The 17,272-nt window shown below is 45.2% G+C and overlaps 3 protein-coding genes and 3 non-coding genes across 26 annotated transcripts in view; 4 read left to right on the top strand and 2 right to left on the bottom strand.

Annotated features, from left to right (window-relative positions):
* Pbrm1 (polybromo 1) overlaps positions 1 to 1,955 on the bottom strand; it is a 123,580-nt gene extending 121,625 nt beyond the window's left edge. For 9 of the 18 annotated variants that reach the window (XM_045135496.1, XM_045135502.1, XM_045135504.1 and 6 more), the window contains exon 1: positions 1,845 to 1,955. The gene's annotated coding sequence lies outside the window, so the exon portion shown is untranslated. Of the gene's footprint in view, positions 1 to 980; positions 1,003 to 1,844 lie in introns of those variants that run through there. The other 9 variants (XM_004661287.3, XM_045135507.1, XM_045135508.1 and 6 more) reach the window with 2 other exon arrangements.
* A 135-nt stretch (positions 1,956 to 2,090) lies between these two features.
* Gnl3 (G protein nucleolar 3) lies at positions 2,091 to 9,806 on the top strand. Its single transcript, XM_045135514.1, has 15 exons — positions 2,091 to 2,219; positions 3,203 to 3,261; positions 3,885 to 4,019; positions 4,125 to 4,235; positions 4,467 to 4,547; positions 5,003 to 5,135; positions 6,810 to 6,922; positions 7,180 to 7,300; positions 7,573 to 7,660; positions 8,252 to 8,426; positions 8,550 to 8,692; positions 8,775 to 8,911; positions 8,992 to 9,176; positions 9,444 to 9,510; positions 9,598 to 9,806. Exons 1-15 carry the CDS (start codon positions 2,207 to 2,209, stop codon positions 9,678 to 9,680), a joined length of 1,644 nt encoding a protein of 547 aa, XP_044991449.1. The 5' UTR covers positions 2,091 to 2,206; the 3' UTR covers positions 9,681 to 9,806.
* Positions 5,181 to 5,257, top strand: LOC123455454. The gene has a single exon (XR_006633924.1). It is a non-coding gene; the product is annotated as a small nucleolar RNA SNORD19 (small nucleolar RNA).
* LOC123455460 lies at positions 6,969 to 7,051 on the top strand. The gene has a single exon (XR_006633930.1). It is a non-coding gene; the product is annotated as a small nucleolar RNA SNORD19B (small nucleolar RNA).
* On the top strand, positions 8,118 to 8,194 carry LOC123455456. Its single transcript, XR_006633926.1, has one exon. It is a non-coding gene; the product is annotated as a small nucleolar RNA SNORD69 (small nucleolar RNA).
* Positions 9,807 to 9,867: 61 nt separating the features above from the next.
* On the bottom strand, positions 9,868 to 17,157 carry Glt8d1 (glycosyltransferase 8 domain containing 1). Of its 4 annotated transcripts, none has more exons than XM_045135518.1 (10): positions 17,140 to 17,157; positions 15,589 to 15,640; positions 15,407 to 15,505; positions 14,756 to 14,957; positions 12,071 to 12,188; positions 11,814 to 11,898; positions 11,575 to 11,687; positions 10,944 to 11,110; positions 10,752 to 10,864; positions 9,868 to 10,363 (listed from the first exon to the last, which is right to left on the bottom strand). In XM_045135518.1, exons 2-10 carry the CDS (start codon positions 15,602 to 15,604, stop codon positions 10,179 to 10,181), a joined length of 1,098 nt encoding a protein of 365 aa, XP_044991453.1. In that variant the 5' UTR covers positions 15,605 to 15,640; positions 17,140 to 17,157; the 3' UTR covers positions 9,868 to 10,178. The 4 variants fall into 4 exon arrangements, with proteins under 4 accessions (XP_044991453.1, XP_044991451.1, XP_004661294.1 ...); XM_045135516.1 differs by having other exon boundaries at positions 17,078 to 17,149; XM_004661237.2 differs by lacking the exon at positions 17,140 to 17,157 and adding an exon at positions 16,983 to 17,117.
* Positions 17,158 to 17,272: the final 115 nt, after the last annotated feature.

Raw genomic sequence — 17,272 nt, 5'->3', positions numbered from 1 at the left:
GGAGAAAAGAAGTAGATGCTATTGTTAGAAATAATGGCCTTCTTTACAATAACAAATCCAAGATATCCAACAAATTTACTGATAGCTGACAGTGGGAAATAAATACTTTATAATGTGCAACTGCAATAATATTTGCTCAGTATAGCCAGTATTTGGCAGCTTATGAACTTTTCCAGTATTCTCCTGTATCTTTAGTGACATTTTATACTATAACATATGCATGAAACAAGTCTTGAACAGATACTTCAAAGGCAAAAAAGCAGGCATGTTATAATCATACCTTTCACAGAAAAACCTCCCTTATCATTAACATACAGAACTTTTGCATTTATCTATGACTTAACTTTTTTTTTTAAAGACAATGTCATATATCCCAGGCCTCCAACTTGAAGGTAAACTTGAACTTTTCTGATCCTCCTGCCTCCAAACTTCAAGTTTGGGGATTATACACGTGGGCCACCACAGCTGGTTTTATGCAGTACCAGTGAACTGAACCCAAGGCTATACCCCAGCCCAACCACCATTTTTATAAACAAAGTGACAAGTTCTGCAGCCTGTGTTCTAACTTGGATGTCTGATAGCTTAACAGCAGTCTACTATACAGAAAAACTACAATTTGTCCATCTTGGGGATTTTGGTAAAGTACTGTCATTTGTGGTATTTTTTTAGACTTCTCAAAGAAAGAAAGTCACAAAGGTCCTTTCTTTTTCCCATATACTTATTTGTTACTGATTTAATGTGAAACACATCATCAAAGGAGATATTCCCCAGTGGTGGCACAGGCCTATAATCAGCACTCAGGAAGCTGAGAGGTCATCTGAAAGAACGACAGATAAATCCTCTCATCTTTCATTCGGGAGTTTTAACAACTACAAAACCAAAAGCTATACTCTTTAATATCTACATGCTTCTGGATTATATTTTGGAGAGCATATACTACCGAGGAGGGAAAAAAGACAAGGTCTCACTCTATAGCCCACCTTGGCCTCCAATTTGCCTTCCTTCTGCTTCAGCCTCTGTATGACACCCAGCCTGGCTCCTAAAATAAAATTTCAGAAGTCCAAGCAAGATATCCCAACATGGGCATCTATAACTATTGTAGCAGTTTCTACACCTATTCTACTGTGTAGCTGTCACTTGTGTTCCAGCATTTCTTCATATAATTTTGGCCACTCGGCCTTTCTCTTTAAATCCAAATTATCTTCTTATAATAATAAAACTGCTTTCCTTTCAGAAAGCAAGGGAAAAAAAAAAAAACTTTGAGAAGGCAAAAGCATTTAAAGCCAAGGAATAGTTTGGTACACATCGATTCTTTGTGATGCAGCAGATGAGAAGCAGTCTGGTGTTTCTAAGTTTCAAGTATCAATACACTCGGTTTGGACAATCATGCGGAAAGAAAGAAAAAAAAAAAAAACAACCCTTAAGTGGAGTCCGCGTCAAACCCACAGCAAACAAAGAGAGGCCCTGGGCGGCGAAGCACGGAAGGGCTTCCTCCCGGGTGTCAGGGGTCGGGGAGGGGGACTTGCAGGAAACGTTGACAGCTTTCAAGCCGCCCCGTCGGGCGGGAAAGGGCGGCGCGGCAAGTTTCCGGGCTGCAGCTCGCCTTTGTCCCGACTGGCAGGTGCGGCGGCGGGGGGACCGGACCGGGCCGTCCACAAGTCCCCGCCCCGCCGCGCCCGGCCCGACCGGCGCGTCCTCACGGCCGGGGCGGGGCCTCCGCCCGCCCGCCTGCCAGCGCCCGCCCGTCCGTCGGTCCGTCCGGGCCCACACAAAGGCCCAGCAGCTGGCCGAGGCCGAGCGACCCCGCCCGCCCGCCATGTCTCCCGTCTCGGACCCGGCCTTACCCAGCCGCTGCGCCGCCTGCAGCTTCGACCGCGGTCGCTGACCGCTGCGCCCCGCCCCGCGGCCGCCACGGCTGCTGCTATTGCTCCTCTGGCCGCGGCCTCTGCCGTCGCTCCGGCACCCGCCGCCCTCACCGCCCTCACCCCCCCCCTTCCAGTGCTGCCGGAAAGCTAACCCGCGGCCGCCAAGCGAGCCCGACTCTGCGCGACACGGGGTGCGCGCGCACGCGGGATCGGAGGCGCGCTTTACGACGCTAGCGTGAGTGCGTGACGCTCGTCGGTCGTTCGGCCGGCCGGCCCAGTTCGCACGTGGCTCCTACGGAAGCGCTGCTCTCCGCTCGGCCACCCGAGGGTCCGCAGTCGACATGAAGAGGCCGAGTAAGTGGGGTCGGAAGGCGGGCGTGCAGGCGCACTGTGCCTGGTGCTTGAGAAGCTCCGTCGGCGCGCCTTTGCGGCTCGTGCTGCGGGCGTGGGCCGAGGGCTGTTCCCGCGTGGAGGGAGCGTCCCGCACGCGCGGAAGGCCAGGAGCCGGCCAGCCTGCGCAGGGGAAAGGGTGCCCGAGCCCGTATGCTGTCGGGCGGGCCCCTGACTTGTAGGCCGGGCAATCGGCCGGCTAACGCCAGCGAGGAGGAGCGAAGTAGCTTCCTGGACTACATAGTGAGTCGAGGCGAACCTGGGCTCAAAAAATGGTCAGATCCCCCCACCCAAGAGAGTAACCCCCACTGTCCTAACGTGTATGATGCTTGATCCCCCCCACACACGTGGCTGGGGGGAGGGGCGAGTTGCAATAGGGTCTCTGTAACCTTGGTTTTAGTCTCCTAAGTACCGGGATTAACAGTTGACTTAAAAAAAAAAAAAAAAGCCGGGCGTGCTGGTAATCCCAGCACTCGGGAGGCAGAGGTAGGAGGATCGCCGTGAGTTCGAGGCCACCCTAAGACTACAGAGTGAATTCCAGGTCAGCCTGGGCTAGAGTGAGAACCTACCTCGAAAAACCAAAAAAAAAAAAAAAAACAAGACTAAGAACTGCCGGGCACGCCTTTAATCCCAGCCCTCAGGAGGCAGAGGTAGGAGGGTCACCATGAACGGAAAAAAAAAAAAAAAAAAAAAGAACAAGTAATGGCTGGAGAGGTTTTAGCGGTTAAGGCGCTTGCCTGCGAAGCCTGAGTCTAGGTTCTATTCTCCAGAGCCTATGTAAGCCGGATGCACATGGAGGCATATGCACCTGTTCATTTGCAGTGGTTTAGAGGCCTTGGTGTGCTTATTACCTTTTTTTCTAATATTTTTATTTTTTTGCAAAGGACACTTAAGCAGTGGAAACATCAAAAACCTACGTGTACTGACCGCCGTTTCTTTTTTCGTAGAGTTAAAGAAAGCAAGTAAACGCATGACCTGTCACAAGCGGTATAAAATCCAGAAAAAGGTAGGTGTTCTGTGAGAAAATCTAGATTGGTGATTTAGGGATTGGACAGACAATAAATATAAGCTGTCATCAGGAGTGCTACTGTGGGAAAGTGCAGTAATTTGGTAGTAAAAAAAAATCCATAAACGGCTCAACATAATGTTTGCAAAAGGCCTCCTAGTGACATTTTCTTTGATACATACATCCTATAGCTCCCAAGAAGGCTCTAGCTTTTCTAGGATACTTCACAGGCATAACTAAACTGTGGCCAAATTGGCTTCTAGCTTAAATTATATTTCTGAAGCTAGGGACCCATGCCTGTTACAGGCAAGCATTCTTTTTTTTTTAAATTTTTTTTATCCACTTTATTTTATTTGAGAGTGACAGACACAGAGAAAGACAGACAGAGGGAGAGAGAGATAGAATGGGCGTGCCAGGGCTTCCAGCCTCTGCAAACGAACTCCAGACGTGTGCACCCCCTTGTGCATCTGGCTAACGTGGGACCTGGGGAACCGAGCCTTGAACCGGGGTCCTTAGGCTTCACAGGCAAGCGCTTAACCGCTAAGCCATCTCTCCAGCCCAGGCAAGCATTCTTACCAGTGGTCCACATGCCAACCCTGACAAGGTGTTTGTTTTTTTAATAGGTTCGAGAGCACCATCGAAAACTGAGGAAGGAGGCTAAAAAACGGGGTCACAAGCGTAGGAAAGACCCAGGAGTTCCGAATAGTGCTCCGTTTAAAGAGGCTCTTCTTCGGGAAGCTGAGCTAAGGAAACAGCAGGTAAGTTGTTAGCTGAAACTTGTGAGAAGTAGCGGGTTGTGAGCACCTGTGCCTTTTCAAAGTAAAGAACCACCACTAGTTACTGGCTTGTTATTTCTCTTGAAGCTTGAAGAACTAAAACAGCAGCAGAAACTTGATAGGCAGAAAGAAAAAGAAAAGAAAAGAAAACTTGAAATTCAGCCTGTGGATGAGCAGTCTAATGTGGAGCCTGAGGAGGTAGGATTATATCTCTTTAAAGAACTGGGTTCTGAAGCCAATTGAGAAGGTATTCATAATTGATGGGCCTCTTTGAGAGGGAAGAAAAACGGAGTTCATACTGTTTCCTGTTTAAGATATCAAAAATACAGTGAACTTCTCTAGTGAAATAATAGAAAATGTGAGATATTGGTTGCAATGGCTGTGTTTCTAATTTTGTCTGTCTGTTCCCCTGGTTTTTATATCATTTAGGAAGTTGGAGAGCGCAGCAGTAAGAAAGCCAAGTTAAGCAAGCAGAATCCAAAGAAAACACATTGTCAGGAGCTTAAAAAGGTATCTGAGAATAGGTCAGTGTCTAAAAATGCTGCGATGTTTGAATCCTTTCTTGACTTGACACCAGCCCTGTAAAGCAGAAACTCCCAAAACTGAAGTCAGAGTCATTAGGGTTGGTGGTGTGTTCTTGGTGTAGGTTCACTCTGGAGCCTGCCTGTGCCTCTCAGCGCTTCTTGGCAAGTACAAAAGGGCTACATAATTTACCATAGGTATATATCTGGTCAAATACTTTGAAGTTACTTCCATGTTGGAAACCCATACTTATCAGAGGCTGCAATTTTGTTTGACTTTCTTGTATGAGAAATGATGAGTATGTCAACATTCTTCCAATCAAAATGACGACAGGACATCCAACTCTGAACTCACCCTGTGGCTAAGTGAATAATGCCAGAAGACAGACATTGGGGTGTTTCCAGAATAAGGGAAGCCATTTTGATGACTTTCCTATTTGACAGGTGATTGAGGCCTCAGATGTTGTGCTGGAGGTTTTGGATGCCAGAGATCCTCTTGGTTGCAGATGTCCTCAGGTAGAAGAGGCTATTGTCCAGAGTGGACTTAAGAAGCTGGTACTTGTATTGAATAAGTCAGGTGAGCAAAAGTGACCCCCCCCCTTATCCATTTTTGTGCACCACTGAGGAATGAGGAAAATATCTGAACAGTCTGACTGTCACTGAAGACTGATAAGATCCAACTCTGACCTCAGCACAGACAAAATATGCACTATGGTTGCCAAAGACCTTGCTAGGTGTGGAGGGGGGAGGTGGCTTCTAGTTATCAACTGGATTCCCAAGTTCTTTTACAACTTAGTACATGCCACCTTGCCTTATTTAAGAGAACAAGATTCTACAAGTACGTTTCATATAAGAAAGAACAGTGTGTGAGGTATGTGCACACACCTGTACGGTATTGAGTATAAGCTGAGGAGCAGGTAAATTAGAATGTGACAAACATTAGAAACCATCTAAGTGAAATTACGATGTGTTATTTTGAGCATTAGGAAGAGGAGAGCCCAGAGCAGAGACTTGTGAAGAAGATAACAGGATCAGATGTCAGCTGTTAAGTTCAAAAAACAAGTCGCTGTTAACTGAGTTCTGGAAACAGGTGTAGAATTATAATAAAGAGGTTGACTTAGTCCTAACAGTAAGCAATATAGGAGGAATTAGAAGTATAGAGTGAGTTCCCTTCCCCTCATTTTCAGTTAATTCCTTTTGAAAAACTGAGGAGATTGCTCAGTGGTTAAAGGTGCTTGCTGGCAAGCCTAACAGCTCAGGTTATGCAGCACCCACATAGAGGTGTATGCAGAGTGGCCACATGTCTATTCTCAGTGTGCCTATGGCAGCAGGAAGCAAACCCAGACAATCTGGAAGCTCAGGCCAGCTAGGCTGGCACATGCGGCAAGAAAGTCCCTTTCTCAAACAAGACAGGAGTATGCTGTGGCAGGCACACATAAAACAGATTGGGAAGATGGCTCAATTGGTAAGTGCCTGCTAGCTTGAGGGCCTGTGACATCCCAAGTTCAATTCCCCAGAGCTAGAAGCTGGAAGTGGCCGTGAATGTCCACATCCCCAGTCCTGTGGAGGATGACAGCAGCAGCTCTGGTTTGAGTGAGTGTCTCAAGGAAATAGACAAATAGCATAGAATAGTTCATTGGCCCGTGCACATACACATACACCACACACAAACAACATCAAAAAAATACTTTTTTCCCCCTTTTTAAAAATTTTATTTATTTTTCTTAGAGCACAAGGGGGAGAGAATTGGCACACCAAGGCCTCAGCTACTACAATCGAACCCCAGGTGCTTGCGCCACCTAGTGGGCATGCGTGACCTTGCGCTTGCCTCACCTTTGCTTCTGGGTTACGTGGAATCTGGAGAGCGAACCTGGGTCCTTAGGCTTCACAGGCAAGTGCCTTAACCACTAAGTCATCCCTCCAGCCCCTCCCACCTCAAAAAAAGCTTTCAAAAATATTTGAGAGTGAGAAATAAATAGATGGAATGGATGTGCCACCTTGTGCATTCTGGCTTAAGTGGGTACTGGAGAGTAAAACCCTGGGTCCTTATGCCTCACAGGCATGCACCTCAACCACTAAGCCTTCTTTACAGCCCCTTTTAAAAAATTTGTTTTTTACTTGAGAGCAACAAAGGGAGAGAAAGGCAGATAGATATAAAGAAAAAAAAATTTTTTAATCTAAGAGGCCAGCAAGTAGAATCTGATGAACCATATTTATGAACTCATTGAAACTTCTTTCCAATCCCTATCAGATCTGGTACCAAAAGAGAATTTGGAGAATTGGCTAAATTATTTGAATAAAGAATTGCCAGCAGTGGTGTTTAAAGCCTCCACACATCTAAGAGACAAAGGGAAGATGACCAAGGTATACTTTGCTGTTGGTGGTGGATAGCATGATTTTTTCAGATTTTGGATGGTTGAAATATGATGAGTATGGAAAATAATTGATTTAAAAATGAGAAAGAATAAGATCCAACTCTGATTTCATCTGAAGCTCATCTGTCTGAAAGGCAGAGCCTGGGGAAGTTTGAGGCCTGGGCTCTGGTGTCAAACTACTTGGATTTTAGTTGGCTAGTTGTCAAAACAATTTAAACTGATGCATTTTGGAATTTAACATTTAAGGTAAGGAAGAAGAAAGCTGTACCATTCAAAGGCAAATTCTGCTTTGGCAAAGAAGCCCTTTGGAAACTCCTTGAAGGTTTTCAGGAGACCTGTGGAAAAGCTATTCAAGTTGGAGTGATTGGTGAGTTTCGGCTGCTTAATTCTAGCTCTTTACCACTTAAGACTGACGAGACTTAGCCAAGGACTTTGTGAAATGAAAACATACTTTTATTTGAATCATTTTCCATCACTTTCAAATGATTACATAAAGATGTAGCTAAGATCAGATGCAGTGCTGACGATGTTTAGATCCAATTCTGATTTTGCTATAATTATCAGACAGAATTTGCAACTGGAAATTTGTAATTACCGGTAGATACTGTGTTTTACATCTGAGTTTCCACTTATTTGTAGGTTTCCCAAATGTGGGGAAAAGCAGCATCATTAATAGCTTGAAACAGGAGCGGATATGTAGTGTTGGTGTACCCATGGGACTTACAAGGTAAGTCGAACTTCCAGTGATTAGAACTTTTTTAAAATTTTGTTATCTTTATTTGAGAGAGAAAGAGAAAAAATGGGCACACCAGGGCCTCCAGCTACTGGAAACGAAGTCCAGATGCATGCGCCATCTGTGCTTTTTGGCTTAAGTGGGTACTGGGGAATCGAGCCTTGAACCGTCGAGTCTTTAGGCTTCATAGGCAAGCACTTAACCACTAAGCTGTCTCTGCAGCCCTCGAATGTTTTATTATAGATGAGCAAATTCGTTATTTTTTTTTTTAAGTAGATTCATATTAAAGCCATTTGGAGTATCCCAAGTTAAGCTGCCTCAGAAAGTAGCATTTGCATTGTAGAAGAAAGGAAGGTAGTGACAGCAAAATAAATAGCTGTGGATGCAGTAAATAACATGCTTTTATGAAACCAGTGTTTGGGAGACGTTAGTATGCCATTGGGGTTTTAGAGACACGAAGCAAATGATGATAAATTGGATCTGACTGACTGTGCTGAGTTTGTTCAATCCAACCCTGAGCTTCACGTTCTTTGTCCTGCCCAGCAGTGGAGTGGGAGCCCCCATTAATTCTACGTCTGCTTTAAGGACCATGCAGGTTGTCCCCTTGGACAAGCAGATCACAGTCCTTGATAGCCCAGGGATCATCATCTCACCACAGAACTCTGCTGCTGCACTTGCTCTGCGGAGCCCAGCCAGCATTGAAGTACTCAAGCCAGTGGAGGCTGCTAGTGCCATCCTGTCCCAGGCTGATAAGCGACAGGTAAAAGGATCTGTCTCTTGTAATTCTCATCACCATTTTTCCCTTATTGATAAAACACTGGTTTCGTTTTTGTTTCTTTGACTGCACTGTCAGATAAATGACAGTTCCTATTTTGTTTTTAAGGTGGTACTAAAATACAATGTCCCAGAATATAAGAATTCTCTGGAATTTTTTACTAAGTTTGCTCAGAGAAGAGGTCTGCAGCAGAAAGGTGGAAGCCCTAACGTTGAAGCTGCTGCTAAAGTGCTGTGGTCTGAATGGACAGGGTGAGTCTCATTGTGTGGCATTTGAGACCACTGTGAATGCAGGGACTAGCCTTTGTTTGACAGGTCTTGTTTTTAATACCAGTGCCTCATTAGGTTATTATTGCCGCCCCCCTGCATCCTGGACTCCTCCTTCATATGTTAATGAGAGTGTAACGGCAAACATGAAGAGGGGCCTTAATCTAGAAGAACTAGAAAAGAGTAATTTGTGCAGCATACAAGGTGAGACATGGGTTTTACTGCTGTTATCATCTATGACCTCCGCAGGCTTTATCGTAACGTGGGCTTTGTTCATTTTCTAGTCATCAGGAGCCCTCACTTAGCCAATAGCATCCCTTTCCAATCTTCTGGCATGACAAATGGAATAATAGAGGAAAAGGATATACCTGAAGAATTGCCAAGGCAGAGAACATGCAAACAAAAGGGGGGTGACGATGACAATGACATTGTCAGTGACCAACAAAGTGCTGATGGTGAACAAGCTGATGTAAGTACATGTTCTGAGTTACTTAAAGCTGAAGTGAATTTTTTTAGCATTAGATTATGGAATGAACGAGAAGAAACTAAAGGTAAAAATTTTTTAGCTAGAAGGAAGCCCTCTTGAATTTAGGAGTTTGAAGGTCATGGGCCATCACACCTCACTTTACACATCCCTAATTAATGTCTGTCTCCCAAGACTAACTTTTCCCCAGTACATAATTGTATTAATGAGCAGACATGGCTACTATGTTCACTATTTCTCTTTGGTCCACAGGCAGAGATCTCAGACATGGTCCCTATAGAGGAGACAAGGGAGCCAGTGCCTGAGGAATCTACAACAGGTGAGTCTGGGGCAGAGGACAAAGCAGCTTGGCACAGTTGCTTTTACTACTTTGTATAACACTTGCCTTTATTTTTCTCCATTCTAGGTGCAGCATGTGCTGTATCTTTAGTCTTGGATCAAATGCCTAAACTGGATGATGATGCTTACGACTTCAACACAGACTTCTAAAAGTTCACATTTCAAGAGACTGGAAGTGTTCTCTGGGTATCATGTACCAGTTTGAATGACGTAAACTATAAACCTTGTGTATATGTACCATGATGTATACATTAAAGAAAAAATAGAAACTGTGTACATTCTGTTTTGACCTATTTCATATACTATAGGGGGAAGCAGAAGTAATCTGGAAGCAAAGTCTTGAAAAATGTGTTTATTTACATATCAGGCCACAGGTTACAGAACTAAAACCAAGCAGCAGTTTGTAGCTGACCTAATGACATCAGCTTTGAAGACCATCCCTTAGGTCAGTCAACACTGGAGTAAGCACACATTAGCTAAAACAGTAGAGACATTTGTAGTGCATCTGGGAAGCTGAAGGCCAGGCAAATCCTGGTCCTCTTTTTCTGTAGACTGCTACCCATAGTGAATGGAGCTAAGCAACTGTTACTTCCCACACATACTGTCTTCCAGGATTTCCTGAGTAATGTATTTAGTTGAAACTGTAGTTTACTTTGAGATCTCCATATGTCTTCGGATTAAACTAAATTTGCCTGTTGGGTCTGGAACATACCATCTTTCCCAAACATCAGCATATGAAGCTGTTCTTCCCCATGGCTTAAAGTGTCCATTCCAGTGAAGTAGCTTGGCAGCCTTAACAAACTGGGGTGAGTATCGTTTTCCAGCACTGGAACCTTAAAATCAAGAAAAAGAGCCCTTCTAGACCTACATAACTTGAGGGAAATGCAGGTTACATCCCACCTTTACAGATGGTTTATTAGATACTAATTCCTGATTAGCATAAGACACTGGGTAAAGATTTTTCTTTTTTAAATCAGGTGTGGTGGCACATGCCTTTTTGATCACAGTGCTTGGGAGGCAGAGGTAGGAGGAGCCTGTGAGCTCTGGGCCACTCTGAGACTACATAGTGAAATCCAGGTCAGCCTGGGCTACGGTGAGACCAATACCTCACAAAATTCTTTTTTGATATAGTCTGGCCAGCTATGCAGCCTAGAAAGAGCTCAAATTCAGGGCAGAGCCACTGTCTCAGCCTCTCACAGGTGTGCGATTCATTATGCTTACCAAGATGGCGGACATTCCACAGAGGGTCAATGGTGGAGTGCTGCTGGTAAAACACGATCAGTAGAGGAGGGGTGGTGATGCTTCCAGCCAGGGTCCTGCTGTACAGTCCTTCTCTTGAAACAAGTAACAAATGTTAGTACTGACCAGTTTCTGTTGGAATTCAGTTGGTGTCACTGGGCCAGGTATACTTACTCTACATTGAGTTTCATCCATTTTTCCAGCTGGCTGGTTATGTTTTGTCGTTTCCATTCAGTCAAGTTTGCAACAAAAACTCCTGGATTAAAGGAGCAGGTGCTGGCTTTCATGGAAAGCTTACGAATTCTTTCTTTTTTATAGTCAAGATAGCCGATGTAATTGTACTAGAAATGCAAAGGGAATATATATTGTTTGCTACTTCAAATCTAAGAAGAAAGTTTAGTCAGTGCAGAAAAATAAGCTAAAGGCTGGTGAGATGGCTCAGTAGTTAAGGTGCTTGCCTGCAAAGCCTAACGACCTGGGTTTGATTCCCCAGTATCCAGGTAAAGCCAGCTGCACAGAAAGTGCATGCTTCTGTTCATTTCAAATGGCTAGAGGCCCTGGCATACCCATAAATGAAAATTAAAAAGGCAAATGAAAAACCAGCTAATTAAGACTTCTCAGGTTATTATTAGCAAATAAATGTGACATAGCAGACTTCCAAGTTAAGACAGTGGACTGACAGATGTCAAAGGAGAATGGTATATAAGTATGACTGAATCTACAGAAAAATTAGCTTGCGTGAAGTAATAGGTTAATGAAAGGTGTTCTGCTTTTTCTCACCCAGCTTTCACAGTGATTGACTTACCTGGTTCCCTGCTCCGCGGATGGCAACCTTAGCAGAAGTAGAATCACAATCTTCTGAAAATGCGGCAGCATGTCCTGGTTTCAGGGGTGTATTGTACAAGGCAAGAATGTCACCTGAAATGAACAGGCCAAGAATGGTTGCCTTAAGATTCTGTTTCTCTACTTCCCATGTGGCCTTTTATAGGAGACCATAAATAAGACAATCACAGTTGGGAGAGATTGGAACTCATTCTTTGGTACCTTGTACAACTATATCATCATCCACGTATATGGCCTTCTTTGCAGTGGGCACCAGAATGGGCAGATAGAACCTTGCAAAGGTTAACTGGAAAAGGAAAAAGGAATCAGCAGGTGGTACAGAGATTACACTTTCATTTGTGCAAGCTACTTAGAATGATCCCCACAGTAACAAAGGTTCTTAGACCCATCTGCGCTACTCAGTTATCCCTGACTTCTAGCAAGAGATACTCCTAAGTACAAACGCACATGGAACTCACTGGTTTCATGGATTCCCCCACGTCAGGATCCTCTTTCACTTTCCCTTCCAAAAGTTTGGTGTCAAAATTTATAATTCTGTACCTGATACTTTTCAGGAAATCACTGTTAAGCCAAGACCTGGTGAAGAAAAAAAGCACATTTCAATTTTCTTATTGTTGGTTTTTTTTAAAATATTTTTTTGTTTATTTTTATTTGAGAGTGACAAAGAGGCAGTTAGAGAGAGAGAATGGGTACGCCAGGGCCTCCAGCCACTGCAAACGAACTCCAGGCACATGCACCCCATTGTGCATCTGGCTAACATGGGTCCTGGGGAACTGAGCCTCGAACCGGGGTCCTTACGCTTCACAGGCAAGCGCTTAACCACTAAGCCATCTCTCCAGCCCACATTTCAATTTTCAATATAAATGTTTTAAGGCTGGGGAGATGACTTACTAGGCAAAATGACTTGCCATGCAAGTCTGAGGACCTGCATTTGGACCCCCAGTTCCCAGGTAAAAGTGTCAGGCATGATGGTGCCCATTGTAATCCCAGTGCTGGAGAGGTAAAGACAAAATCCCCGAGGCTCTGCTGGCTAGCTAGTCATAGCCAATGAGATCTAGGTTTAGTGAGAGACCTTGTCTTGGAGAATAAAGTAGAGTGATTAATAAAAAACTAAGGCTGGAGAGATGGTTTAGCAGTTAAGGCACTTGCCTGCAATGCAAAGCTTAAGGACCCATGTTCTATTCTCCAGATCCCACATAAGCCAGACTCACAAGGTTGCATATGGGCACAAGATGGCACACATGTCGAGTTTGACTGCAGTGGCTGAGGGCCCTGGCATGCCAATTCTCTCAAAAAAAGAAAGTGAATTCCAGGTCAGCCTGAGCTAAAGCAAGATTCTACCTTGAAAAACAAAAAGCAGTAAATAAAAAATAAAAGATATTAGGCCTAGAGAAATATCTCAGCAGTTAAAACATTGGCCTGGAAATGCCTTGGGTATGCCCATTGTGTCTCTCTTAAATATATAAAACTTCTATCTCTGTTCAGTCTCTCAAATGCTCATTATAGGTGTGTACCACCATGCCAGCTGGACCGTTGATTCTTCTCTTCCAGATACAGTATCAAAGGAAACGTTAGTATTCAGTTTGTAAGCTACAGAATGACTCATTCATCATGGCAACTCTGATTTACCTGAGACCGACACCAGTGTCTCCTGAGGAAGTAGGGCCTCAAACTCCCAGGGATCCTTTTACCTCTGCCTCCCAAGAGTGCTGGGATTAAAGGTGTGAGCCACCACACCTGACTTCCTGTAGTAGTGTGTTTTTTTTTTCTGGAGGAATGGTCTATCCCTTGCCCAGGCTGGCCTCAAACTCACAGAGATCCTATGTCTGCCTCTGGAGTGCTGAGATTTAACCATGCCTGGCTTAGAATTTTTTTTATTTGAGACAGAGAGAGAGAGAGAGACAGATAATGGGCAGGCCAGGGCTTCCAGCCACTGCAAATGAGTTCCAGATGCATGTGCCACCCTGTGCATCCTGCTTACATTGGTACTGGGGAATTGAACCTGGGTCCTTAGACTTTGCAGGCAAGCACCTTAACTACTAAGCCATCTTTCCAGCCCTCTGTTTTTTTCTTTTTAATATTCACAAGCAGAGGGAGGGAGGGGGATGAGAATGGGTGCACTACGGCCTCTTGCTTCTGCAAATGAACTCCTTGATACATGTGGTACTTTGTGCATCCAGACATACAAGGGTACTGAGGAATTGAACCCAGGCCATAAGGCTTTGTAACCAAGAGCCTTTAACTGCTGAGCCATCTCCAGCCCCTCGATAGTCTGTTTGGGTGTACTCTTTTTTTCTTTTTTTCTTTAAATTTTTTTTTGAGGTAAGAGTCTTGCTCTAGTCCAGGCTGACCTAGAATCCACTATGGGTGAATTCACTCAGGGTGGCCTTGAACTCAGCGATCCTCCTACCTCTGCCTCCTCAGTGCTGGGATTAAAGATGTGTGCCACCAGCAATCACCAGCAGTACTATTTATTGGTGGGTTCTGAGTCTTTCATGTATGATGTGTATATAAAAAGTCATTGTTTCATGACTGACAATCTGTTAGAACAGTGTTTCTTAGAATAAATTTGTTAGATCTTAATTTGTTTTCATGGATGAGCCTCCTTCAGATTGGGTTCTATTAATCATAACAAACCAGTAAGGATCGTGTTAACAAGCAATTACCACGTGCTAGGTGCTTTATATATTTTCTTACTTGACACAATGTCTTTAAGATGGATACTTCATCCCTAATTATAGATGAGTCCATGCACTCCAAGAATCCCCCAATGACTGCATTTGGATTTGGATCAGAACCTGCTTACAGTTCTACCAGAGTACCTTGCAGTTGTTCCCAAGGCCCTTCCCGCTCTTTTCCAGAACTATTCAGCGTGCCCCAAGCTCATGACTTGTAAACCAATGTGCTACTTTCCCCACTGATTAGTCATGTTGCCAAAGCATTATCAGTCTTATTACTAAACACCTGTGGAACTGATTTACTTCCTGGCATAAGCTATCATTTCTGCTCTCATGAGGATGTATTTATGATCCAGTCACATGGAAGACATGTATGTGTGGAACATGCATGTATTATCTAGGTATGTATAAAATAGTTCCTGGATTGGCAGCTCAAAGTAGAATCATTAAGAAAGCAGAACTCACCGAAGATGGTCTGCTGTATTGTTGAGTGTAACGATGTAGAAAATCACGTTGGAGCGAGTGTTATGTTGAATACTGTTTATGGCTGCGATGGCTCCCCCGAGCCTATCTTCAGATGCCGCAATGACCACTGGAATTTCCTGTCTTCCATCTACTGATTGTTGGTGAGCAAAGTCTATAGGCTGAAGCCCCAGAATTCCTGAATCTGAAAACAATACACACAAGGAAAGCACTATGATCTAAACATAGAACTCATGAGTTTTTGACAGGCATGGAAAGAAAAGGAAAGCAGCTATCATGACACTGTAGTGACAAGATCAGACACTAGATACCAGGTACACCTGACTGCCCATCTTCTGAAGCTTGCCCTGCCCTGCAGAAATGTAAGCAGATGGCAGTCTACAGAGATACCAAGGCCTCTGACTGGGTAGAAAGAGATATTCTGTCAGACCAGGCCCTCAGCTGAGGATGCACTAGAGGGAGAAAAGTCTGCAGGACCACCACGTGAAAATGATGGGTCCCTGCATGCCTTCCTGCAGCCTTAGCAAGCCAAGAACAAGCTTCCTTTAACCTAAGTGATGTAAACTAGGATGCAGGGCACAGGGACCTTCAGGTCCTCAACAGATTCTGAAGCACTAGCAAGGGTTCCCATACCTGAAACCTCATTCCTTAGCAAATTGCTCAGACTGAGGAAGTTATGGTGCAAAACCAGTAAGAAGAGAACAACGGCCAGGACCCAGATGGCAATGTTTACTGGAACAGATGGAGAAAACCTGTATTACATTTCTTTACCTTTGACTGGGTATAAAATAACATAACTTGTAGAGAGAGCATACCTTTCCGGAATGACATCGTTTTCTTCTGTCCTACATTAATAAGTAATTAACCCTACAAAACAAAATCAGCCCTCAAGGTCAGTAAGTGCATAAGAATGTTCCTTCAAAATGCCTACTTTTATTCAAATAGAAACAGGATGACTAGGGCTGGAGAGATAGCTTAGCGGTTAAGGAACATGCCTGTGAAGCCTGAGGACCCAGGTTCAATTCCCCTGGTCCCACGTTAGCCAGATAACACATGGTGGCGCATGTGTCTGGAGTTCGTTTGCAGTGGCTAGAGGCTCTGGAGTGCCCATTCTCACTGTCTCTAATAAGTAAAAATAAGTCTTGAAAAAAAAAATGCAAACTCTTTAAAAAGAAACAGGATGACTAACATGTAATTTTGCCAAAAACTCATTTTCTAATAGTTTGCAAGCTCTCAGTTGAGGATCTTAAATTTTTATGTTAATCATAAATAATACTTTCATACAATGTAGAGAAATACAGTCCTAGCCTTGTACCTTATACACCATAAAATGAAAAGCAAATGAAATCCTACCAAGAGGAATATGTGGAGTCTAGCCACTATGCAAACATTTCACAATGAATTTCTACTTAAAATGCTTAACTAAGACATGGGCTCCGGTGTCTAAGACAAACTAACCTGTGAGACTACAGTGGTCAAAAAAAAAAAAAAATCTATTTTAAAAAACGAACTGGGGACCGGGCATGTTTGATGCACGCCTTTAATCCCAGCACTCGAAGACAGACGTGGTAGGATGGCAGTGAGTTCAAAGCCAGACTGAAACCACATAGTGAATTCCAGGCCAGCCTGGGCTAGAGTGAGACCCTTCCTTGAGCCCCTCACCACCAAAAAAAATGAACTGGGGCTGGGAGATGGCTCAATGGAGAGACGTTTGATACAGTCTAGGAAGACAGCAAGAGCCTGGTACCGGCCCGGGTGTGCTGTCAGACACACAAAAGAAGGTGCCATAAGGATTTGAATGCGAGCTGGCAGAAAGTCACTTGCTCGCCGGGAATGCCCAGTTTGTGGCTGACCGCGCATACACAGCAGAGGGCAAAGGTAGACAGCTGGCCTGAAGACCAGGGTGCCCACAGGCTTCCTCTCTGAATGCAGTCACTCGACTTCGCTGGTGAGCCAGGGAGGGTGCAGCCCTTCCAGATATACCCGCGCAGCCTGGAAAGAGGAGCTGGGGTAACCCGACCCTCCGCTGGTCTGTACTGAGAGGCCTAGCCTGCAAGTGTGACGTCGGCAAGCAGAGCTGGGACCCCCTAGATTGCGCGCCCCGCTCCGCGGCTCCTCTGCGAGGGCGGGGCTGGGCAGTCCCCCTTTCCCTGGAGGATGCGGCTCGGGTTATCTTCCCTAGCTCCAGGGGCCATTACCACCTCCTTACGCTTAGGAGTGCGGCGACGCCGTGATGCTCCAGGGATCCCGCTGGGCCCGGATGCACCGGGGTAAGGCCGCGTCACCCAAACCCGCCGCCAGTACCTGCACCGGGAGGAGGAGGAGGAGGAGGAGCCCGGCCCGCCCCGCCAGCTCAGCGCCCTCACCGCAGGGCCCCCGAGACGCAGCGCGCCGCCCGGAACGCCGATCCCCGCTGCAGCGCGGCCGGAGCGCGGAGGCCGGCTTCCCCGCGAGCTCCGCGCAGCCCCGCAGCGCCGGCGCACGCCCGTCCCGGCCGCC

Source organism: Jaculus jaculus, chromosome 16 (genome assembly GCF_020740685.1).
Source record: "Jaculus jaculus isolate mJacJac1 chromosome 16, mJacJac1.mat.Y.cur, whole genome shotgun sequence".
Lineage (NCBI taxonomy): Eukaryota > Metazoa > Chordata > Mammalia > Rodentia > Dipodidae > Jaculus > Jaculus jaculus.
This window is presented reverse-complemented; position numbering and strand designations above follow the sequence as displayed.

Excerpts from the sequence above, each read along its gene's own strand:
- Gnl3 (XM_045135514.1), top strand. Across the intron at positions 3,262-3,884 it reads GGTATAAAATCCAGAAAAAG|GTTCGAGAGCACCATCGAAA; the intron begins GTAGGTGTTCTG and ends TTTTTTTAATAG. Across the intron at positions 8,427-8,549 it reads CCCAGGCTGATAAGCGACAG|GTGGTACTAAAATACAATGT; the intron begins GTAAAAGGATCT and ends TTTGTTTTTAAG.
- Glt8d1 (XM_045135518.1), bottom strand. Across the intron at positions 12,189-14,755 it reads AATACAGCAGACCATCTTCG|GTCTTGGCTTAACAGTGATT; the intron begins GTGAGTTCTGCT and ends TTTCTTCACCAG. Across the intron at positions 10,865-10,943 it reads TGGATGAAACTCAATGTAGA|AGAAGGACTGTACAGCAGGA; the intron begins GTAAGTATACCT and ends ACTTGTTTCAAG.